The following is a 24,962-nucleotide window of genomic DNA, read 5'->3' on the forward strand; positions in this document are numbered from 1 at the left end:
TTGATCGACGTAACCAGCATCCCAGAACAGCTGTTCAATTGTCTACCCTGCGGAACGTTATCGTCAGGGTCCCAGCTGTAATCACGGACATCTGTCATGGTGTGACGTTGCCATGGATACCAGGACAGGTGGAACTAGTTTATCTTACCTTCGTGAAATTGAAAGTGTCACCGACAAATAGAATATTGAATATACAGCATTAGTATCTCATTCCATGACGTAACTGGTCTTATTTGTAAAATATTCCTTGCCATCGTTGTGTCCTCGTATTGTTCAACACAGATCACAGAACAATAGCCTGTTTAAAACACAAGTTTGTTTCTTTCCATCTTTTTTCAATTAATAATCTAAATAATAATTTGGTGAATACTTTGTTTGTTTGTATGTTTGTTTATTTAACACCGCACTCAGCAATGTTCTGGCTTTATGGGGGCGGTGGGGTAGCCTAATGGTTAAAGCGTTGGCTCGACACGCCGAAGACCTGGGTTCGAATCCCCACATGGGTACAATGTGTGAAGCCTAATTCTGGTGTCCCTTTCCGTGATGTTGCTGGAATATTGCTAAAAGCGGCGTAAAACCAAACTTAGTCAGTCAGTCTGGCTTTATGACGCCAGTTTGTAAATAATCCAATCTGGACCAGATCGATCTAAGACATTTGGAATGATGACATGTATGAACCGTGTCACAAAGCATTACCAGAAGATCCACGATAAACGTGGATTGCTAAAGATACATTCTCACCCAGGGAGCAATTCCATCCAAGATTTTCACGGGTGAGATATGCATGGGTTGCTGAAGAACGATTCTAAGTTGGATCCAAATTCTTGGAATAGACAAGCGTAGGTCGCTGAAGATCAATAATTATTCTAATTTGAATCCTTGCGAAGCGAGACAAGCCTGGGTTGCGATCCACAAATCGTTCGTACCCCTACAGCATTCGTAAGCCAATGATAAACTATAGGGTTACGACAAGTCGTAACGTTACGAAAGCTTTGTGGATCGGAACCCCGGGTCGCTATCCACAAAGCGTTCGTAGCGCTACAGCATTCGTAAGCCAATGATAAACTATAGGGTTACGACAGGTCGTAACGTTACGAAACCTTTGTGGATCGGAACCCCGGGTCGCTATCCGCAAATCGTTCGTAGCGCTACAGCATTCGTAAGCCTATGATGAACTATAAGGTTACGACAGGTCGTAACGTTACGAACGATTTGTGGATCGGGACCCTGGTTTGCTGAAGATGAAATTCTAGCTCGGATCTCCGTAGGAATAAACAAGCATGCGCTGCTGAAAATCAAATCTAACCCGGATATTATGGTGGCCGATTAGGGCCATCACTTTCTCGCCTTAAAATTGATTTCTCGTCTCGCGTTATCGCTTTCTCGTCTCGCGTTATCGATTTCTCGTCTCGTGCTTCCGCTTTTATCGTCTCGTGTTATCGCTTTCTCGTCTCATGTTATCGTTTTTTCGTCTCGTGATATCGCTTTCTCGCTTCCGAATTTTAAGGTGAGAAAGCGATGGCCCTAATCAGCCACCATAGGATATTCATGGATTGCAGATATGTTTCGTATCATCAATACTTTCCGCTTCCGGATTTATGGGGGTCGTGTGACAAAAGCTAAGGAAACGTATTGAGGAAAATTTTACGTATATTTCCTCAAGGAAACATTTTCAGAGTAAAAGAAAACCTTTGTACATGATTATATCTTTCTTCAATTTTAATGTTACTCTAATAATCATATATATTCCTGCCTGAAAGGAATGCAGAATATAGTCTCTTGTACTGTGGGTGAGGTGAAATGACGTTTAAAATTCAGTTTCAGATTATTGCATTTACAACGTCGTGTGTGTGTGCGTGCGTACGTGCGTGTGCATATGTGCGTCCGGGTTATAATTTGCCCTTAGCAACCGTGCTTTATGTAAAAGGCGACTAACGGGATCGGGTGGTCAGGCTCACTGACTTGGTTGACACATGTCATCGGTTCCCAATTGCGTAGATCCATGCTCATGCTTTTGATCACTGGACTGTCTGGTCCGGACTCGATTATTTACAGATCGCCGCCACATATATAGCTGGAATACGCTGGATGCGGCGTAAAACTAAACTCACTCACTCACATAATAACGAACTCAAAAGTAGGACTCGAGTTTATTTCTTTGGGGGACATTTAGAAGTTGGAGCAGAAAGAAGGGGATAACAATATATGGATGAACAACTTCTTTCATAAGTCCTCACTTTAACAAAGAAGTTGTTCAACCATATTGGTACGAGCGTGTTCGTTATACAGGGTTAAAGGTTATCATTTTTCCATAATATCACGGCTTCATTTTTCAACACAACGCGGACTGATTCTGTGCCAGTCAGCTGGATGTAAATAGCCTTATGTTCCAATGTATCTACCGGAAAGAAAACACCCATGTTTAGTGATTATCAAAAAAATGAAAACAACAATTTGGGGATGTATTTGATATGGGTATCACACTTGTAATTTCAGTGGCGGTGGGGTGGCCCAGTGGCGTAAGTGTTGTTTCGTCAAGCGGCAGGTCCGGGTTCGAATACTCGTATATGTGCGTGCGTGAGTATGGCCTCACGCTGCTTTTAGAAACGATCAAGCAACATCACAACAGTTACTGTCGACACTAGAAAATTGGCAGATTTGTGTTTGCAGTTTTTCGGAAACTGTTTTCAACCTATGTGTTGATAACGTTTGTAACGTTTTTGTCAAATACAGTTTTCAGGTGTGTAGGTATTTTTTCCCGGTTCTAAAAGTCGGGGTAACAATCATTATACACAATAAAGTAATTTTCAATCGCACTGGTAGATTCAAAGTACACTAACTCACAAAAGCGTCTTTTTCAAGCCACTGAGTGTAGTGTAGGCAAGCCTCGCAATCCCAGCACCAATATTTGCTGAAGGAGTCCAGTAAAATGCACAGCCATGACTGCGGCGTCAAACAATACTCAATCTCTCATGCTCTTTAATAACTACTGATCTACACGCATAATCATTATCGGAGGCTGTGGGTCAGCCCAATGATCAGAGCGGCCAATAGTCACCTTGTCGACGGGGCGCCGAAGACCCGGGATCGATTCCCCACATGGGTGCAATGTGTGAAGCCCATTTCTGGTGTCCCCCGTCGTGATGTTGCTGGAATATTGCTATTAGCGGCGTAAAACCAAACTCACTCACTCACGTTGTCGGTTCGAGGTCGTTTTCCTTCGTGTGCACAATTTGTGAAGCCCAATTCTGGTCTCGCAAGAAACTGTCGGAATGATGCTCATTGCGGCGTAAAACTAAACTCACTCAGTCAATATTCGTGCGTTTTAGTCCACCCATCAATACCAACGCTGGAATTATCGCATTGACACGAACGTTTTACTGAATAGTGTAGGTTATACACTTTCGAAATATCATCCACATTTACAAGATTCGTGATGAATTGCCGATCGTCAAATGACGACCATACACCCACGGGTGACGATATGACCGACATCGTTGACTAACATCGCGTGTTCGGCTGTGTACAATGTGTGACAGCCTCGAGCGGTACAATCGATTCATTTCAGCTATACCCTCAGTTACATAATTAACATCCTTAGCGATGTTTTCATTGATTATATTAGTTTATATCTAAGTATAGATAAACGTATCGTATTTATGTCTATAACATATCGATTTTGTACATTTGATAATATCATAAGAACCTGCTTACAAATTCGTTTTTTACAGCTGTATTTATATATCGAAATATAATTCTCCATTAAAAATAGATGTTTCGCGGACGCCTTTTTCTTAAATGTGATGGGGTAGGGCCTTTTTTATGCTAACAAAACATAGGTAAAGACAGACTGAAGATATGTCGGCGGGGTAGAGCGTAGGCTCGTCACGTCGAAGGCCCGGGTTCGATTCCCCACATGGGTACAATGTGTGAAGCCCATCTCTGGTGTCCCCCGCCGTGATATTGCTGGAATATTGCTAAAAGCGGCGTAAAACCCAATTCACTCACTCAATTCATGGCGTATATTTGAAAACTAACGCACGGGATTGAAATAGTCGATCCGAAACCCGAGAAATATTTCCTTGTGGTAATATTTTCAGCAAGCTTCAAATCGCCAAGAGAAAAGATCACATGTAACAGCGATAAAGGCAGTCGTCTGAGTACCCCAAAACAGTGACCTATACAGTTATACCATGGCTACGAGGAAGTAATACGCCAGATTAGAAAGAACGCTTGTTAACGAACGCAGCACAGTTACATGGTACATAAAAACTGTCACAAACAGACATAAATCCGGGTATCGCGTTCAGATATCTGTGATTTTTAAAATAGACCAACTTGCTGACCGTGTAACCTGATTGTCTGATCACAGCGTGCTGGGAGACCACATGTCGTGCAGGAAGTCGTTGGTGTGGGTATAGGGCTATAGCAAACTTAACTTTGTCAGTGAGACAGGCGTGGTGAGGTCATGCTGTATGCCAGCTGACACAGAATACAAGGATGAACATGTGCAATTTTCAAAGTTACGTAACCAGTGATTTTATAATTGGATGGGGTCGGTGTGTGTGTGTGTGTGTGCGTGTGCGCGCGCGCGCGTGGTGGGGGTGTCTATCTCTGTGTGTGTGGAGAGAGGAGAGGATATTACAGCACAATTATAGATTCAGCTGTAATATCTGCCGTGGACCCTTCATATTTTACCACTAAATAGCTGGAATATTGCTGAGTGCGGTGTTAAACAACAACCCAACCAACCTTTATATTATAATACAAAAACACTCCTATAACAAGGAAGTTTCTGTTCTTCCATCCTGAATTCTTTTCATGAAATTTTAGACTCTTTTCCGATACTAGAAAATGGTTTCAAGATTATATTCATAACAAAATGATAAAGAGGACACCAGAAATACGACAGACTTGTACGAACAGAACACGAGGATGTCAATGTTTGTTTCCGTATCAAGGAAAGACAAATCATATCCCTAGCAAAGTTTGGGGTAGGATAAATATATCCTCGTGACATGTGAAGCCCCTGTGTATACATCATCAGGCTGTATCACGCGTGCTCTCGGGTCACAGGACATATCTACTGTCATAGCATATCGTTGTTAAGCATAAGGTGCTTGACCCATAACACAAGGTGTGGAATTAATATGGACAAATAGCCTGAACTTTAACCTGACCTCGAAGCTTTATTATTATTAAAATGTCATACAATATCTAGCCTCTGACAGGGCATAGTCAATGCAACATACAGGAACTAGTTGGGCATATATGCTCATATCCAAATTAACTGGTACATGTTTGAGTGCGATGTAGATCATTCTGATTAAATATATCACGCGTATATAGCATAGAGCGTGAGGGATTTAACAGATGAACTGTTGCAAATCTCTAAACCTCTTATATAATTAAACCCACTGATACTTATGAATTATTGTGTTAAACATACTTCCAAGGTGATATGAAAATAGAACGTATCTCTGTAAATAATCCGTCTTGATCATGCCGTGTCAGCATTTAATTATCATGATCATGCAGAAATAGCTATAAACAGAGACCATATACCGTATGGTCTCTGCTATAAATCAATTACTGACATACAAAAATAACCGGGGACATGACGTGTGGCATATCTGCTGAAATGCAGTTCTAATTAAAAATGATAATTAAATAATAAATAAATAAACCTACCTTTAGGCATTCGCTGTATTATCTTAAACACCTGGCTCTTCTCGATGAGCTTCTTTGTCTGGAAAAAGCTGACTGAAGGTGGGAAAATGGTTCCATTAACCCTCGAAGAGTTGTATTCCCTCTGCTTTGCTTCAACCAGTATCTGGCTAAGTTTCTTCTCGCCTTCGTTCAATACATTAGAGGATCCGAACCGCCTCGATTGTTCCGCTTTTATCACGCTTTGTCTCTGTTTATCATATTCAGTGGGACTGAGGCACTCGCAGTGAATTAATAAACACAGAACGTACAAGCAAACTGCACCAAATGTACGATAAACACGCCACATAGCTTTGATTCGTCGGTGATTTGGCTGGCTCGTCTCCTCTGTTTACTTGCGCGGTTTCTAATAATAAAGCCAGAAGGGAAATACTATGTTTTAATATATCCTTATATCTTTGCATTATTCATAATAGCTATGTCGAGTGTTTTGATTGGTTTTGCACAGACATTTGACCAATCAGATACAAGAAAATAAGGAAAATATTCAAATAAGGTGAAGAAGGTTTTTCATCAGCAGTTGTCCCCTTTAATACTATATATACGTTGAATTAATCTCGATTGTAGCAATGCGTTACTGAAGTTGTACATAATAGACGTGTGTATCGGGTTTCATGACAAAATTAGGTCAGGTCAGTGCTCTTACGTTACAAGCATTTTCATTGGTCAACTTGAAACATGTATCCAATCGTTTTCGCTCTTATATACTTGGTGGCTATATTTGACAGAACAAAACAACGTGGCAGACGATGCTGGCGGAACTATCTGGTATGTACCTGTATTATTTTAGAAATAATTCCTTTACTGGAAATTGACGACAACAAACTGTGATATTTTTAGATTTATCATTATTGTTATAGAGCCTCAGCAGGATTACAGTGTCTGATATTATCCAGAAGACGGAGATTCGAGTCGACGAAGTAACAAGTGGCCCCTTTCACCAACCTCGCTGCTCACTCGCCTTGATAGTTCTGACACGTCGACTCGGTGTTCGTGGAAAATGTCTAACATTTACGCCACGATGAAATCGTGCCTGTACAAGGTAATACCACTTAGAATAGTTCATTTATATATTTGTTTTAAGCTAGTTTGCAACAATTTTAGAAGTTAAGAAATACTCCCAAGACCAAGATTTGGGTAGTTGAAGAATTTGGAAATTTGGTTCCAGTCTCTGATTTCAGGCACCGCATGTTGAGTTGACTTTTGTAGGACCAGAAATCTACCCCGTTGGACGTAGTACCCCAATATGTTATCCATGCAGTTTAACAGCATTCACGTAGATCAACAACACTCTTTTTCTATTCTTAAGCATTAATTGAACTTTTTATCCTCTTGAATATAAAAGTGCAATGTCGGAGGGAGACCTTTGTGAAAATGTAGGTAGAGCATTTCTGTTTTAAACAAAGTAGATTCTATAGGCAATTACTATAGGTTGTTTTATAGAAGGGTCAACGTGAGGCAAAGATTAGCAACACTCTGCTGGTTTGTGAGGTCGTTTATTTGGTAGGATGAGAGATTGATGAACGATAAACGACACCCTGTAACAATAAATATAATGATATAATATACATCTCACACAATTCATACAAGATACATATAATTCCATACACGGGTTAATACATATGGACAATTACCAATAATACTGTAGTTACTCAAAGCATGAATACCATTACTTACTACACATATGAAATATTGGAATTATGATATTACATCATTACGAATAACGTAATGATAATACATGCATACAATGTAATACACACAAGATAGATAATAATACACCATTACGCATTAGTCGTAATGATAAAGTACACATGATTCGTCACCACGCATTAAGTGATGGTACTATATACAAATACATGGATATAAAATAGACATATACACATACCCTGTGGGTGGTACAAGGGTGCACAACAATCAGGCACAACAATCAGGCACAGCACCAGTCTTATGGACGGGGATTTATCTGCTGTAAATAATATTAAATGATAAATAATATACAATGTAATGTGGAGTAGATTTAGGGCTGCTACATTCATGAACATAAAATTACTTCCACACATTGATAATTACACTTATAGTTATCATAGTTAAAACATAGCAACTTATATTAAAACACAATCTCTCATCTCACACATTCAGTGAAAGGGATAGTAAAGATAAGAATATATTAGTGATACTTATTTATGTTTATAGCTTAGGATTGGAAAGCTAGCATAAATACATATAGCACACTTACATGCTATACAATATAATACCTATTTAAATGATAGTAAATAGATATACGTTTATTATATTTATACTGCAAGGATTAAATGCAATATTACTTTAATTAAATAAATACTAACCTTAATGTTACAGTGTGTGTCTGTCCAAGCTGTCTTTACGTAGCAAGTCACGATGTGGCTGAAATATTGCCGATGTGGCAAGTCACGTGCTCAAAGCTGGCTCGGGTGAAATATTGCCTTGATGGGTGACCGTTTTGACAGCTTGACTCACTTGAGTCCTGTCCCACACTTTGTGACGTGGTCAAAGAAGTGAGTTTGTTCAAAATTGTCAGTGCAGAATGAGGCAGCTTGAAATTGTGCATGGAGTTAGTGAGACCAATCAGCTGAGTTTGAAGCTATATAAATGGACACATGGCTTGGGCAATTAGTGAGAATGAGGCCAAGCTCTAAAGCTTAACCCTTAAACTGCCTAGAAATAATATAGCTAAAAGGAGAGAATAATAATAAGATTAAAATAATATATTTACACTAAAATACACCTGCAACAGTTTCTCAATGTTTTTGAACGAGGATGTTTATTTCGATTAATTGTTATCAATATTAGAGCCTGATATTCACATTTATCAGTTTCCTGAATGTGACTTCACAAGTGGCTAGACATGATAAAGGCAGTTGATACTGCATTTGTAGCAGGGCGTGGAGTCATCCCACAGATGACATCCTTACCTTGTCAGCTTGCTGACGGGGTTAACCTCTTTGGGCATGTGGACAAGGTGTCCGACTTCTGATCAGAAGGTCCGTCGTTCGAATCCCAGCATGGGACTCGGAAATTTTATGGCCACACAAAACACTTTATGATCATTTTTTACTCATCCATTTTTAATTTTCAAGTCTTGTATTTTTCCAGGTTCATGCCTTCATTTCCATGTTTTTCTCCATTTGCTGGTCTCACTGCCTTCAATTCCTAACCTTAAAATGAGTTTGAAAAGAGTATTTCTAAGGGTGACCTTGCAGCAATAAGAATATATTTTAAGTGAGAAACACTGACCCTAACCATTTTAGTTAGCACTGTAATACATTTAGAAGGAATTTCAGTCAGTGTGGTACGTAGTGATACCAGCAACTGTCTATTTCAGTAGATGTTTCTAAATCTAATTATTGTGTCACATAGGGTGTGTAGCTGTTACTTCACTGAATTTGTATGCCTTAGTCTGTGAGAAAGGAATAGAATTGGCAACGTTTATCTAGCTAAGTTCAGCTTCTCTGTTTCTTAGTTAATTTTTTTCTGGACCAGACAATCCAGTGATTGACATCATGAGCATCAATCCACACAGTTTGGATTGATGATATATCTGGATGTTTAATTCCATTTAGTTACCACTTACAACAAGCGCAGGTTTGATGGGCCTATATTCTTCTATGCAATCAACACAGGTTGAGTATGTCTAAAGGTGTAAAACATATCCTGACCTCTAAAATATTAGATATGTTAAAAGCCACATCGGTTATAAGCACCAGGGGTGCAAAACTGAGGAAGAGGGATGCTTATGAAGATAGCTGTGACTTTAGCCACTAGTCTGATGCCTGAGTCAAGTAAGTTTGTCTGATAATAGTCCGAATATTAACACTAAAATCTTCTGACATTCAGCCTTACAATCTTTACAAACAAGTAACAATAAACTATGACGTAATTTGTGAAATGTTGTTGCAAAACACATGGGCGAAATATTGACCTGACATCAGCTGATTTGCTGGGGTCATGAAGTGCACATAAGTTCTTCTCACTGATCTATCATCTCTACTCGCATTGTCATTGAATATGCCCAGCAATGTTGAGAGTTTTTTTAATATTTATAGACATAATATAGCTAGCGGCAGTACATTTTATAGCACTTTTATTTTAAACGTGTTATGTGAACTGAGGTTTCTGAGTTTGCTATGCACTTTACCTAGGGCTGGTTATTGATTAAGATCATTGAGATTGATAATTTTTAAGTAATTATCATATTTCAAATCACTGGTGACATAGTTATGCATCGATGACTAACAAAAGAACGTTCTGAACATAATTTATAGTCTGTTTGCAGTGAAAACGTACCGATGAATTTCACTTTAAACAAAAAGTAAATCAAATTAAGTGAAATTAAGATTGCTAATCCTCATAATTTTACCTTGCAAATTGAACATTCAAATCTCAGAATTTTATTCAACTTCAGATAAAAGTTGTTTAACAAACGATCATAGTTTCAAATCGCTATTATTGGTTTGTATTACAAGGGGGTATGCACATTAAAGGAAACCCAGAGAACAAGAAGGGTTGGTTTCTACGGTAGTCTAATTTAACGCTCATCACGTTCACCGCACGTGCATTTGTTTCACTGTTCCATCTACTGCGCTTACCCCCTTGTAATACAAACCATTAATAGCGATTTGAATCTATGATCGTTTGTTAAACAACTTTTATCCTAAGTGTTAGTAGCCCATGCACAAACATCTCACCGCTCACCAGTGATGTGAATTATATTCATTTCTTTCAGGCCGTTTTGGCATTTTTTCTCAAAGTTACTTCTCCTATATTTATCGATAATCGATCGATATTTAGTTAACAATTATCAATCTCTATGATCAATATTGATAGCCAGCCCTAGTGTAAATATTCTCAATGCCACAGTGTATATGACGATACTATATAAATAGTTTTTCCCATCAACAATATTTTCGATCTTTTTAGCCAGCCCTTGTAAGAATAAAGCATTTGAATCAACTGCTTCTTTCTAAACGTTAGGAGTAGTATTTAGGTGAAAAAATGAAAAAAGATGTTTTGGATGTTGATTCCATCACTTAGTTGATAGAAGTGTTAAAACCAACACCAAAACATTTTTTCATCTAACAATAGTGGATATTTGTTCATCTGCTCATGATAACAGTGTTGAGTGTTAAAGACTACACCAAAACATCGCCCCTTGAAGAGGTTGTTATCCTCATATCTTATCCTCACTTAGCTTTCCAACCTTCTAGGGCCTCTAGACATGGGTACAATGTGTGAAGCCCATTTCTGGTTTCCCCCGCTGTGATGTTGCTGGAATATTGCTAAAAGCGGTGTAAAACCAAACTCAGTCAGTCAGTCTAGGGCCTCTCAAACAAGATACTAATCTAATCTGGATTACTGACATTGTTGGTTCCTGTTTGCAAGATTCAGCTTGTGACATTTATAACAAACAAAAAACACAGAACTTGAATTACTGTATTTTGTCACAACATGCCAATATGTAAATATCAGATATACCTGGTATATAGGACTGCAACAAATACACTATGTGGTGAATATGATACTTATCATGAATATTGGGTAACAAATATGAATAATTATTCACAAATACAATATTGTGGTTAAGTGATTGATGTACAATATGGAATGCCCATGTTGACAGTGTTAGTTTGTCACAGCAATAACCAGTGATCTCATGACACTCAAATTTGGTATGTAATAGTTATAGTCGACAGTACCATGTGCGGCCTTGGCAAACTAACATGACTTGCGCTACTGCAAGGCTAGTACATATTCCATTCTTTCACATCTCACTTTGAAAAAGGACATAAGAGTTCAAGAAAACACGCTCCCTTAAGAAAATCATAAATATTTGTTAATATTCGGTTCTGGTGACAACGAATTACAAATTGAATTCATGAAGGGCTACAGTTGGATTCACCGAATATGTTAGTGAATCGCTACAGCCTTACTGGTATACACTGTTTTTGTCTTAAGGAACCTTCTTTCACTGATGTTAAAAGAGTTTTAGCTAGTCCATGTTAAATGAGACAAACTGTTTACTACTGTCAATTATGCAGTTCCAATTTGTAACTAGTTTGAAGCATTGAGAACTGATTCAGAATTATAGCACTCTTAATTCTATTATTGCCGGTCTCATTGTTTCATATATGTGTCATTTCCTTATCTCATTGTCAGATATTTGTTTGTTAACAGTCTATCATAATTGAAAGTCTGCACACTCATTCTCAATAATGGGGTGCAAATGCTGTTGCCACCATGCTTCTCTTAAACTTAATTAGCAAATGTTATTATCAGTATGGTTGGATAATGGTACCAAACTGGCCAACATCCAGTAAACAGTCCAATATCCCCAAAGTATATTCGTTACAGGCTTACAGCTAAGGTAATCGGCACATCGTCATATGAGCGAAATATTCTCAAGCACGGCGTAAAATCCAATTTCACCTCACCTCACCTAAGGTAATCGGTCAATTTGAAATGTTCGTTACTGTCGCCGGTAACATAACCTTACTTTGCAGATAAACTTACTGCAGTTTGGTATACAAATACCTGGATATTGGTACATTAGGATATTGATATTGGTAAAAGTTATCATTTTCTGCAAATTGTTAAAGGTCACATGCAACGTAAAACACAACTTTGCAGATTCTGATACCTTTCGGTATGGACGTACCGAAACAAATCATCAAAAATGCAAATTCAACTTATAAAGTTGAAAAATAACGCGATGAAAAAAACCAATTCACTAATTCAAATTCAAACAATTCAAACAATTCACTAATTTTCCCCCGAAAATTTCGGGAGAAAACGGGTTTCAACAGCTGGGCTGCGCTCATAGCATGTGCGCAGTGAAATAGGTTCGCGCAACTTGGAAGCGGGCTGTCTGGTGAATACTCGGTGAAGGCTTTGGTGTGAGCTATTTTCATAATGTTTTGTTGATATCTCACAGGCGCGAGCTTTTTATATGTTATGACAGTAAATAAACTGTTTATATAATTTCATTTGTCTATTTCACCACACGTTCTTCTTACCGAGTCACTTTCTCAGTTCGATACTTAAAAGCAATGTCATTATTTAGCGTTGACAGAATTTCTAACTGTGATATAGATATGTCGTTGTCACAGACAAAACTCAATGTCTTGTTTTATTGACACCTGTGTGTCTGCCTGCCTGTCTGCTAATGATAATATTCAATACACAACTGCGATCACTGACCACATACAATTTGAACTTAACACCAATCAGGCTATACACCATAAACAAAACGCATTGATTTATGGCCCGAGTTCGGTCTCTGTCACATTATGTAATTACACAGACAGGCAGGTGTGATACTTGAACACATGACATGTTATGATGTCTGTTGATTGCAAAATGTTATACACAAAAAATGAGCATGTATTTACAAAACCCAACATCTCTATATATACACAATGAGCCGTTAGGGCGGCATCTGCAAATGAACCAGCCGTTACACTTGAGTGCACACCCACCCGCTCTGACTGGGTTCGGTATCCCGGCTGCTTTGTTTCGAGGGAGGTAAACCCAAGTACAAAATATTGCACTTTTGATTTGCGATTGTACGCTTATAATTTTGTTTATTTGTTTTTTCATAATCAGCAATGCATATTATATGTCATGAAGAAGTGATAATTGTGTTTTAATTATGTTTGATTTTTTGGTTGCATGTGACCTTTAAGCCAGTACATTCTTTTTAGATAAATTAATTTGGTCTAATGCCATTTTGCCAGTTTGGAGGAAATATCAATGACTAATTTTCAACTTAACATGTACATGTGTAGAACAAAGCATGCTCTTTGAGTCTTTCCCATTCACTTTGAAAGAATTCAATTTATGTTTACATTAGTGGTATTTGTAATATGTTGGGGCTTAGAATATCTCTCTGCATAACATATCTCAATACATAGAAAATATTCCATGTGTAGAAATAAGAGTGAAATGTCTGTTACCATTGTCAAATTAGGGAATTGTGCTCCTTTTCACATAGTTTAAGTTACATTTAGAACAGGAAGTATGTAAGATAGGAAAAGGAAAAGATTTTCAAAGCTTGTGTGTGGTTAATGGTAACTTACTGCTTGAGTTTTACTGCTTGAGTTTTTTGCGGTGGTGATTCCACAGAGTGTGAGGGAACTTGACATCATATTCTAAACAATAGGTATGCAGGGTAAACGTATTGAATTATCTGCATAATAGTTTAATTCGAATCTGAAATGGAATTATATTCTTATCCCTCTTTTCTAAGAACATATTCAAAACAATCAGTATGCAGAGTAGAAGTACTAAATTATGTTTGACTATCAGCTTGCATCTCGCAAACGAAAAGCGGACGAGTCTATTGTATCATAGGGAGCATGACCCTTGTTGTTTTGATTAATCCAGTCCGTTCCGTATGACTAGTGGCCATATGAGAAATGGGCGTATGACTAATGGGATACAACCATTTTTCAAATATCACATGACTCCTGTGCCATCTGGGAAGTCAAAGAGGATGTATACAATCACCAATGACTGAAAATTGAGAGCCATCTGAAATATGAAGTAACGATGTAATGAACATTTCATGTTGTTTTATGATTGAACTTTCAAAGGGTTTGAAAGTATTTGTCACTTCATGGCATTTTGTTTCATGTGTATCCAGCGTTCCTAAAGTTTGCTTTCACACAGTTTGGTCAATGTTTGCAAGTTCAGTATGTTTTATCCTGCACTGTACTTGCTGGGAATTAGTCTACCTAAAGTACTGTCGGAAATTAAAAACCCTGGTTTTTCACATCTATATCATCAATTTATGTAGTTAACATGTTAAAGTATGAAATATCTGTTAGTTTAAACTAAGTTCGGCCTAACTACAGTCTCAGTGGTAGGGAGATAGGAAACATACAAAAAGGACTTTACTGAGGAGAGATTAGTGCAAAATTAGCAATGCATCGAAAGCAATTTATTTGGAACAGACCATGGCTTTATGCAAATTAGTGTGCGATGATATTGTATTACAAAGGACACTTTTTTAAACGCCCATTTTGAGATTAGACTTAGCTTCATTATAAACAATAGCTGACGTAAAAAAATAATGACATTAATACTGAAACTATTAAGGATGTAGCTAACATGGGGTTTCACTATCACTATAAAAACAAACAGGTAGGAGGGGTCAACTCAAAAGCAAAACTAGGATGGTGTCGCAGATGGTGAATAGGGTCGGGCTGGGGGATAGAGATATTGTGAGATAAGATAATCCTTTAGGGGAATTAAACTGGGGAAGTAAACGGCATGTCACAACAATTTACAAATAATATCCTGTCCAGTCGATCTTCGGTTGGTCATACCACCTATATATTTTGAGACATTTAATGCGATGGTTCATTAAGCTTTTCTATGGGTATCACACTCTTTTATGTATCTCAACGTAAACTTTATGAAAGAAAGGCATGTAAGACTTTAATCAATAGATGAGACATATTCAGTACACATGACACTGTCCGTCATCATACCTGGCTGAGCGACCTAATTAACATCTGTAATCTGATCTATTCTTTTCAGCAGCTACTAGTATATGCATTTTTTTCTAAGTTATGCCCGATTTTACGAGTAAGCATGCTTTTCTAGCTATCCTATTACGCATCACACTGAATGCCCAGTTAGGCCGATGTGGGTTATTTCGACATATGCTATTTACAAATGTGTAAATTTTAGGGATACAGAGTAACAGGTTTTTTTCGACAGTACTTAAGCAAGAACACAGTTTCAGTGTTAAGGAAACATGTACTTCCAAGCTTGGTAATAAGGCCATGACTGCTTTCTAGGTGCATGTTTTTATCAGCTTAGGTGGCTATCCCTTGTTATGACCAACATTTCAGTGTTAGAATTCTCTAAGAGTGTACCTATCTTGTTAGCTTGTTATATTTTCAAAAGCTTTCAATTCTTGTTGAATTCCTGTTTGTTTTAAACAGCCCAGTATGTTACCTTGGCAAAATAAATGTTTCACTCAAATAGAACTTGATTTATGTTTCAATACTTTTGTGAGCCAATTGCACCCTGTCATTGAGAGAGAGCGTGCAACTCTGGCCATAAGTCCAAACTCAAGTCCAAGAATCAGTCTGTACCAAAAACGTTTTACTCGTCTTGCCCGAACATTTCTCAAGGCACCATTACAGTACAGTTTAGTCTCATTATATTGACTATTGTTTGTTGAAGAGGAAACACTTTTTTATGGATAGACAGCTTCTTTACTGCAATAGATGCTACGTTTCGGTGTAGAATTAATTACCCGTCATGTATGTATTTTTCCTTGTTGCATATGTTGTGCATCATTTGCTTGATGCAGGGTTCAGATCTACACCGAAACGTTGCATCTATTGCAATAAACAGAAGTACAGACAAGCTGCGTATCTGCGTAAATTACGCAAATATTTATGTGAAAACTCAATTCCTATGAAGTCTATTGCTTACAAGTATGCTTCAATTTTTGTAAATACTCAATAGATTTGATATTACATACGTACAAACAAACATAAATAAAATAACTGAGGTATATTGAGAGTATCTATTTCAGCACCTAGACTTGGCAACTTGCAGTCTTTCTTATCGTTTCTCATGTAACAGATCAAATATAAATAACAAACACGTTAACCAACATTTAAACTATAATGTATTTTTACAGTTAATGGAAAATGGCAAAATACCCAACTGCGTTTGAGTGAGGTGGGTACAATTTATTTGGTTACTCAAAGAAAAATTTGGATACCCAATTAAGATGAACACAAGCGAGTACATAACTCAATGACCCAAAAAACTATCTGTTGCTCTGAATAAAGAAGTTGTATACCCATAAAAAAGTGTTGGCTCTTCATCATACCAGGGGCAGTGGGGTAGCCTAGTGGTTAAAGCGTTTGCTCGTCACGCCGAAGACCCGGGTTCGATTGCCCACATGGGTACAATAGGTGAAGCCCTTTTCTGGTGTCCCCCGTCGTGATATAGCTGGAATATGGTTAAAAGTGGCGTAAAAACTGAACTCACTCACTCACTCATCATAGCAGCTTCTAAATGCCACTTAAAGAAGGTATTGTTAGTCGAGCTTACTAAACAGCAAACTGAACAGATTTTTACAAGATTCTGGCTTCATACTAGAGGTTGAAGGGGTCGACTGGTAATGTATTTAAGTCCTATACGTCGAATAAAGAACCCATCATATGTGCGAATAATGTGAACAGTTCAGAAAAATATGAGAAAGGATGGGTTCAGTCGAGTAGACTCATGATTTTGGCAAGGACCGATTATGGTGTGCATGTTTCGTCCTACTTCATCAGTTTTATTTCCACGTATAAATAACTGACATACACTCTGTGAGCCCATGCCACTTGACTCTCTACCAAAGAGATTACATGGATCCCTCCACAATGTGAATTCTCTATCAATACTGAGAACTAATTTACTTTTATTGATGTTGCCACAATCTTGCATTATTATCTGTTACGCATGTGTTATTGATGTTTCTAAATATTGAACCGTTTCTCTATTCACGATCAAAGGCTTAATTTTACTTCAGGCTATGGTTACAGTGTTCACCAATAGCGTCTGATCCTCTGACAAATCTGGCAGATTCGCAAACAGTCCGACAGAAGTGTACAACCTGCCGGCCCCAGTGTCTGACTGCATATGTCACAGTGACTTTGACTGAAGTTGTTATATGTGACATGTCACACTTGGTTGCTGTTTATAAATCTTATGTTTGTTAATAATTTCAATGCCAATTATAAGAAATGTTAGATCTGAAATGTGTGTTTAAATTTATTCCATGGGTCCTGTGAATTTTCAATGGGTCAGACAGACATCTGAAACTTACAGGACCCAATGTCCTGTTACTTTGAAACACCATTCGTGAACACTGTGGTTAGTGTAAGCAGTCAAAGAGGTAACTTGGACGTGGGACGGTCTTCCAACTGTTGTGCACTCCGCAGTACTAAGTGAAGAACTTTACCCTAATGAATTCAGTCACCATGGTCAGTGTAAGCCTGGAAGATGCAGAACATCTCCGCAGATACATGGGTGTTGGTTAAAGGGTTTCCTTGTCATTGCTTGCTGTTCCAATTCACTCGAATATTTGGGGAATTGAACTGTAGCCATGCATAAATTCAATTCTTTATTCACGGCCACTAGAATCGAACATGAACAATTTTTCAAACCAAACTCACACCCTCACTCGCCTCTGATAGGTCCATGAGAGAAGAACTTAGAAAATCTTGAATATCATATTAGCTGTGATCATCATGATCATATCCATGATACTGATATATACTGACCAGCAAAAGAAACGCAATTCAAGAAATTAAAACAATTGTGTTAAAGTATCAAATCTGAATTCATGCTGAAAAAGTATGATTTTCTTGAATTCTGAGTTGCGTTTTTATTGCTGGTCAGTATACATTTTTGGCACAACCTTTTGATGCTATTAGCATCATTATTAGACAATTTTAGTGCATGAATTTAGACTATTTTAGTCCAAACTTGCCTCTTAGCATCATGTTTAGTTGATGTTAGCCATATTATATGAACCAGTAATAGTTGAGCTTACTAGATGAACAAGTGCCCATTGACAAAGCAATCGTTAGCACTAAGGTGATCGTAACTCCCTTACTTTAACATAGACTTATGACTGTTGTAGCACTATGATAACTTTGTGGGATTATAGCTCTGGCATCAAACTAATGGTCAAGGTTGCAGACTGATGTATTTGATATTGGGACAGATAGGGAAAATGAGCATCATGTTATTTTGATTTGAAAAGGTGTACTAGGAGTCTAGAAAATAACCTTTTTTATACATGAGGTAAGAATCTTTTCAGTCTATACAACAGTAAGAAGTATACTTAGCATCTGAGCATCATTTTCAGAAACCGTCTCCGTGGTGTAGTGGTTAGAGCGTCCGCCCGGAGAGCGGAAGGTCGCGGGTTCGATCCCCGACGCATCATACCAAAAAGACATTAAAATATGGTACTTGTTGGTCCCTGTCTGGCGCTCGGCATTAATGGGTACAACAAGGACTGGTCGGCTCGGAGTCAGTATAATTTGTCTGAGTGGGATATTCATGCTTCACTGCGGCATGGTATCTCAGTGGGCTAGCACTCTAAAACCAGCTTAAGTCTTGGCTAGTACAAGCAGGTGCACCAACACATACACACGCATGCATGTCGTCATATGAGCGAAATATTCTCCAGCTCGACGTTAAACCCAATTTCACCTCACCTCATTTTCAGAAAATCTTCATGTTAATATATGTACGGTCATAGAAGGGAGAGAAAACACTGGATAATCACTGAGTGTTCAGTTTTACTAATCTCACTGGAACAGTGGCTATTGTCCAGGCTGAAGGCATGAATCTGAATCCTTATCATGCTAATTTTTGTTTCATTTGACATACCAGTAAAATACACAAGAAAAATATGATATTACTTGGCCTTTAGGGACCGTTCATAATTTATGACTAGGGGGGTGATGATGATTTTTATGGAGAAGCATGTACAATGTGAATGACCCCCACTAAAATTGATGTACAAAATAAGTGACCCCCCTGCATGTCATGTACAAAATCAATGACCCCCCTCCCCTTCCCATAATTTCTAAGCATAATTTTAAACATATTTTTATGTACAAACTTGCTGACCCCACCTAGTACGCGGTGTATAAAATTGATGACCCCCCCAGCTCCCCAGAACAAAATGGGTGGACCCCCTTAAAATCATCATCCCTTCCACCAACCCCCAGCCATAAATTATGAACGGTCCCCCATAAATTATTTCATATTCTGTATAACGGTGATGTCGTTAAACCCACCAGAGGGTTATCCATGGATCCCAAGACCCACGTTATGTCGAGGGATGACAGAATATTTTTAATTAGCCACAGTTTTGTATAAGGACATGCACATGATACCTTCCAACAATGCTTTTGGATGTTTTTCCCACACAAAGACATTAGCATGAGCATGCAACGCATCAAATACCAAGTCAGCAAATTAATACTGAAGTACGCAATATAATCCTGTCATTACACCATCTGATGATAAAAAGTACAAAACAATACCTAGCAGGTGGGTAAATACAGTTTAAACTGTACATAATCATGTCTAGTAATGCTTTATCTTTATCTTTATTGACCAAGTTTGTTGTCGCTTGTTCATTACCTGATTTCAATTTCATTGAAGGGAAAAATTATAGTGATTTACAGTGCAAAATCATTACAAAATCCCTTTCAAAGTTCTGAATGTGAAAGGTAGGGATGGGTGTTACGCTTCAGTTCACACTACGATGTAAATTTTCACAGTCTGTTTGTAAGTAACAGTTCAAACCCTGCAGTACAATAAAGCTTAATTTATTCATATGTTTGAAAGGAAGCCATGCTACTGAATCAGAATATTAATGTATTTTCTGTTTGTTTTCTGGTTCCAGGGCCCAGGTTCAGAGCAGGTTGAAGTGATAACCAACGCTGATGACATCAAGGAAACTGACGCCCCAGAATACTCCTCCAATAAGAAAACTGATGAAGTGACAGGTATGTTATACCAGTTAACAGCAGGCCAGTTATATCCCTGTCAGTATATATAAACTAATTTATAATCATATCTTCGTGAAGATGCAAGAATTGATGTAAGCAACTCATACTTGTCAGAAGAGGTCATTAACGGGATAGGGTTACATTGACTCTGTATGACTCATGTATGTCATTGTATCCCAATTGTATAGATCAAAGTTTTCCATGTCAATTACGAGACTATCTGGCCCAGACACGATTATTTACAGACTGCCATCATATTATAAATATCTCCTTAAATGTCCTTACGTCAGGGCTCCAGATAAGGGCCATATCGGCGTATGTACGGATAAAAACTATGCACGATACAGTAGGAAATAATTTAGAAAACGTAGCAGATACGCACCACAGCAGTGGTGTACGGTCTTAGAATCACTTACAGATGTATTTATCTGAAAAAGTATTGTTTTATTGTTTATTGACCTGTTTACACAAGAGTAGCAATGTTGTGGTGCATATATGAAACGAAACACAAGATTACTGATAGTCCATTAGCTTCCATTCAGTACTCTAAATGTACACTTAAGGTTTTCCAGTACTCAATATTGAACAAATAAGGAGTACGTACTCCTGATGTTGAAAAATTATCTGGAGCCCTGCTTAAGTGTTCTTAAAGTGTTCATTTTTCTGGTTTATTTTGAATGAAGATCTGTGAAACTAAGTTATTACATTGGACTGGCCTGGAGACTGCCAACCAGTCCGATTTTGGCGGAGTTACTCCGATTTTTAAATACAGAATCTGCTGTCCAATTTGTCTTTAAAAAACTCTGGTAAAAGCTTTCAGAAGCTTAGTGTGTGATCATTTGGGTATCGATTGTGTATATTGGGTATTATTGACGACGAAGTTGCACCAAGTTTTTCCAAATGTATGTCATAGCTGGTATGTAAGTGAATCAAAATGGCGGAACCGACCACATGTTCACCCCCAACTCACAGCTTCTGTGCTCGGGCCTGACTTCCAGCCAGGCATGACTCCACTTGCATTAGATTCAGGGTTGGCATCTCTGTCATGCATGTAATTACTCACACACACCAATTGTGGCACTCTTGCATTTGAAAATATTATCAGGGTCCTGGTGAAAGAATTAGACCTTGTATTTGTGTATCATGATCATCAGAGATTGAGCCAACTCAGTGATAAGTTATTGTCAACGATTGGAACTGGTCAATTGTCCATTATCTGCGGTAGCATAGGAATCAGCGCCCCTGTAAATCCCTGGTGAAATAATTAGACCTGAAGAGATTGAGCGACAATTCAATCTCGATGAATTATCGATGAGCTTGGGAAACTAATCAGTATTCATAGAAAACTAAACATCAGATTAAACTTTAGAAATTTTGTTTGTTATTGTTATGTTTGTTCAATCAAGACAAACAACTGATGCTGTTTTCTGACTTGCAAAACTGCAATGTAAACAACATACTCACATGTGTGTCTCGACAGGAAGTATCCTCGATCGTCTTGATGGTAGTATTAATCGGTGCCTGTTTCGATTGGATAATCTTATGATTGTCCTGTTATTGCCCATGAGTTTTGTGTCGGAGTTTACGATTACAATCAATTATTGATTGATTACCATCCTCGATTAACGATCTGCATATTGTGAGTGATAACCAGCATTAGAGATAATACCTAAACCAGTTTTCCCATGGAAAGAAACCTTTCAAAATTTCCCAGTAGACCAGAGGACCAGTGAGTGGACAATAATTAGTGTGACACTGGTCCTGTCTGTACCTCACTGGTCCTGTCTGTACCTCACTTGTACCTCACTGGTCCTGTCTGTACCTCACTGGTCCTGTCTGTACTTCACTGGTCCAAAATAACATTCATAGGGATTTACTTAACTATCAACACAAAATTCACTGGCCACCAGGACCACTGCAAACTTATCATTTAATGGTCCTGATGATTTTTTACTAGCCAGGGACCACAGGACCAGCGTAAATTTCACACACAGTTTTCCGTATTTCAGACCCGGGGAAGCAGCCAGGTTTGTTATGGCGCATGTCGAGCGGCATATACAGCACAGCGTCAGGTGCTGTAGGCTACGGCTATGGAGGCGTCAAGTGGGTTGCAGGCAAGACGTACGACGTGGGATCTACAGTTGCCAGTAAAGTCCCCAGACCACCCATCCCCTTCGTGAAGAAGAAGGACAAGAACGAGTGACGTATTGAAGCAGAAGCCTTTTGTTTTATCAGTTATTGCCATGATGTTTTGATTGTACACATGTTATACATTTATGATTTTTTTGCATTTGAGCAGGCTTTTGAATTTCATGCTGATTAATGCAACCCCCAAGCCTTGCATATATATCCATCCATTTTATTATAAATGCCTCATTGTTTATTGACACATTGTTTCGTGACAGGGTTCCAGCGTTTGGTCTCTTCAGATAGATAAAGAGAATTAAGACTCATTTCATTCTGTATGATATCAGAGCTGTTGTTTGTGACAAATCACTGAAATCAAATTGTTTTGGTAGATCAGTGTTGTTCCCTTCAATGATAGAAGACCTCTCTCTAAGAGAAAAAAGACATGTGGCCTTGTTAATAGCTGAGTCAAAGATGTTTTGGGATATCAGCTTCCTTATTTGCTAAGGACAACATTTTGGAGTTAAGTCTTACTCCCCTTTTTAAGTGTTAAAAGCTGATTTGATAACCGTCCATATTCACAAATGTTGGCATACCCTCCATACCTGCAGAATATATAGAAAAGGTGTCATTAAGCATGTCTTTCACATAAGAAATCATTTGCAGTAACCAGTAATTCCACTGAACATGCTGAGAACATGTATGTTGTTGAACATTCAGTTTTGATGATATCATAGCCAAATGAAGTTGTGCTTGGTCCCATAAGGCAAGACAAAGTACATATAACAGATCAATGATGTAGTATATAAATAAGGTTATTCATACTGAATGTGTTCAAAGATCAATGTTGTGTGTTTCCATGAGCCTACATCATATTATGATGTTTGCTTACGATCAGACTGGACTTCTTCTGTTAGTACTGCCGACTCAGTATTTGTAAATGAGTGTACCTGTGGTCTTTCAGGTCGTCTATGGTCGTATTTGAATCTCAGCACCCCAGTAACTTTAACTTTTAACATTAGTTATGACAAAGTCCAACTGATTTCATGCAGATTTTTTAAGACTGCAAGTACTCAGAGTTCTTGAGCAAAAGTAAACATTCGCACACAAGTTTAAATTTAATTTGGGGTGTAGCAGTTGCGGGAGTGGATCTACAGAAATACGCAATTGTGAAAAATAGATCCTGTTTATTTGTCAAAGCTAGTCCACGCCACACCTGTGCCTGTAGGTTTCAACCAAGGGTTAACAGCTGAGACTAGCATCTGTTTTGGCTTTCCTCCCTCATCCAACTGACTCGTCATGATATAACTGGAATTCTGTTGAAAGTGGTGTTAAACCTAACTCACCCACCGTTTCATTTTCTTGGTGAGAAATTCTGAAGGTCTGTCTTGAACATTTGTCTGCCGGTTGGACAAAAGTAATCGTTTTCCTAGGTTTGTATTGAACGAGAGAATTAGAATAGTTGTTATAGTTAAACTGCAATGTTCCCACCAAGCAGTGGTAGAAAACAGCTGTAGTCCTTAACATGTTGACTGCCACCACGAGTATACTCTTAGTATCAATGTGACCCCATTTGGTATTTTAAAACAAGTTTCACATGTTGGCAAAACAGCACAAGAAGCAATCGTCTCCTGGCGTTCTTTGTTATGTTTGTTTCTTGTGCCTATTTTGCCAACATGTGAAATTGTTTTAGAATACCACTGATGTGGCTACGAGATATTAGTAACTCGTAGTCGCAAATTCAGCCAGAATTGATACTAAGTGTATGCTCGTGATAGGCAGTCGCAGTGTTAATGTTTAACAAATTATGGGTGTAAGTAGAATAATGTCCTCCCTTTAGTCTGATGTAGTGCTGGAGTTATCTGTGATTTTACATCGAACTTGTTCCAGCAGTATTAATATAGGTATATACTGTTCAGTATTTTGATAGAGATACTGAGATATTTCATAGAGTGACTCAATGCGACGTAAGAACTTCTTTTACTGTGTCTTTATGTTCAATAAACCCAAAATATAAGCTGCACATTTCTGTTCCATAGTATACTATCAAATACTATTAGTAAGATAACATATCCAAGCTGTCAGTTACATTCAGACCACACCTTAATACTCCCTACCCTTATCAAAATTCAAGAAGTATGTTACCTTGGTTTATGGAATCAAGATATTTTTGGGGATGCTTCTTGAGTTTTAGTAGGTTTATAGTTGTTTCCATTCTGCTGTAGTTTGTTTTTAATTACCCAAATATCTAACTCTGCAACACTAAACTTTGCTTTCACGAATCATGCAGTTAATTGTGTAGATCATGGTTGCTGAACTTTTGACCTGCAGTATATTTAGTTTTTAAGAGATTTTGTATTATTGTAAGTAGCAAATATGTTATATCACTGCTCATAAGCCTGGCCCTGATTTCTCGAAACAAACTTAAGTTTTTACTCAAGTTTCAAACTGAGTTGGACAATTTGAAACAGCTGAATTTTTAACTCAACTGCATTTTTTAAATAAAAACCCAAACAACTTAAG

General features: G+C 38.0%; 2 protein-coding genes and 1 long non-coding RNA gene across 4 annotated transcripts in view; 2 read left to right on the forward strand and 1 right to left on the reverse strand.

Moving 5' to 3' along the window:
* LOC124262256 (adenosine deaminase AGSA-like) overlaps positions 1 to 6,084 on the reverse strand; it is a 22,478-nt gene extending 16,394 nt beyond the window's left edge. The window contains exon 1 of the mRNA XM_046696741.1: positions 5,692 to 6,084. Coding sequence (XP_046552697.1) covers positions 5,692 to 6,016 — 325 coding nt within the window. The 5' untranslated portion in view covers positions 6,017 to 6,084. The remainder of the gene's footprint in view (positions 1 to 5,691) is intronic.
* LOC124262259 lies at positions 1,126 to 23,181 on the forward strand. The gene is made up of 2 exons (XR_006894534.1): positions 1,126 to 1,230; positions 23,113 to 23,181. It is a non-coding gene; the product is annotated as an uncharacterized LOC124262259 (long non-coding RNA).
* Positions 6,447 to 23,181, forward strand: LOC124262257 (transmembrane protein 263-like). 2 transcript variants are annotated; one of them, XM_046696742.1, is made up of 4 exons: positions 6,447 to 6,495; positions 6,588 to 6,769; positions 20,207 to 20,309; positions 22,322 to 23,181. In XM_046696742.1, the coding sequence occupies exons 2-4, from the start codon at positions 6,728 to 6,730 to the stop codon at positions 22,513 to 22,515; spliced, it is 339 nt and encodes a 112-aa protein (XP_046552698.1). In that variant the 5' UTR covers positions 6,447 to 6,495; positions 6,588 to 6,727; the 3' UTR covers positions 22,516 to 23,181. The 2 variants fall into 2 exon arrangements, with proteins under 2 accessions (XP_046552698.1, XP_046552699.1); XM_046696743.1 differs by having other exon boundaries at positions 6,472 to 6,495; positions 6,568 to 6,769.
* Positions 23,182 to 24,962: the final 1,781 nt, after the last annotated feature.

Source organism: Haliotis rubra, unplaced genomic scaffold, assembly GCF_003918875.1.
Source record: "Haliotis rubra isolate DU_JTF1 unplaced genomic scaffold, ASM391887v1 Scf83, whole genome shotgun sequence".
Classification (NCBI taxonomy): Eukaryota; Metazoa; Mollusca; class Gastropoda; order Lepetellida; family Haliotidae; genus Haliotis; species Haliotis rubra.

Bases quoted from the DNA above. Each gene is read 5' to 3' on its own strand.
- LOC124262257 (XM_046696742.1), top strand. From the start codon at position 6,728: ATGTCTAACATTTACGCCACGATGAAATCGTGCCTGTACAAG. The intron at 6,770-20,206 runs GTAATACCACTT...TTCTGGTTCCAG, and splicing joins TGAAATCGTGCCTGTACAAG to GGCCCAGGTTCAGAGCAGGT. The intron at 20,310-22,321 runs GTATGTTATACC...TCCGTATTTCAG, and splicing joins GAAAACTGATGAAGTGACAG to ACCCGGGGAAGCAGCCAGGT.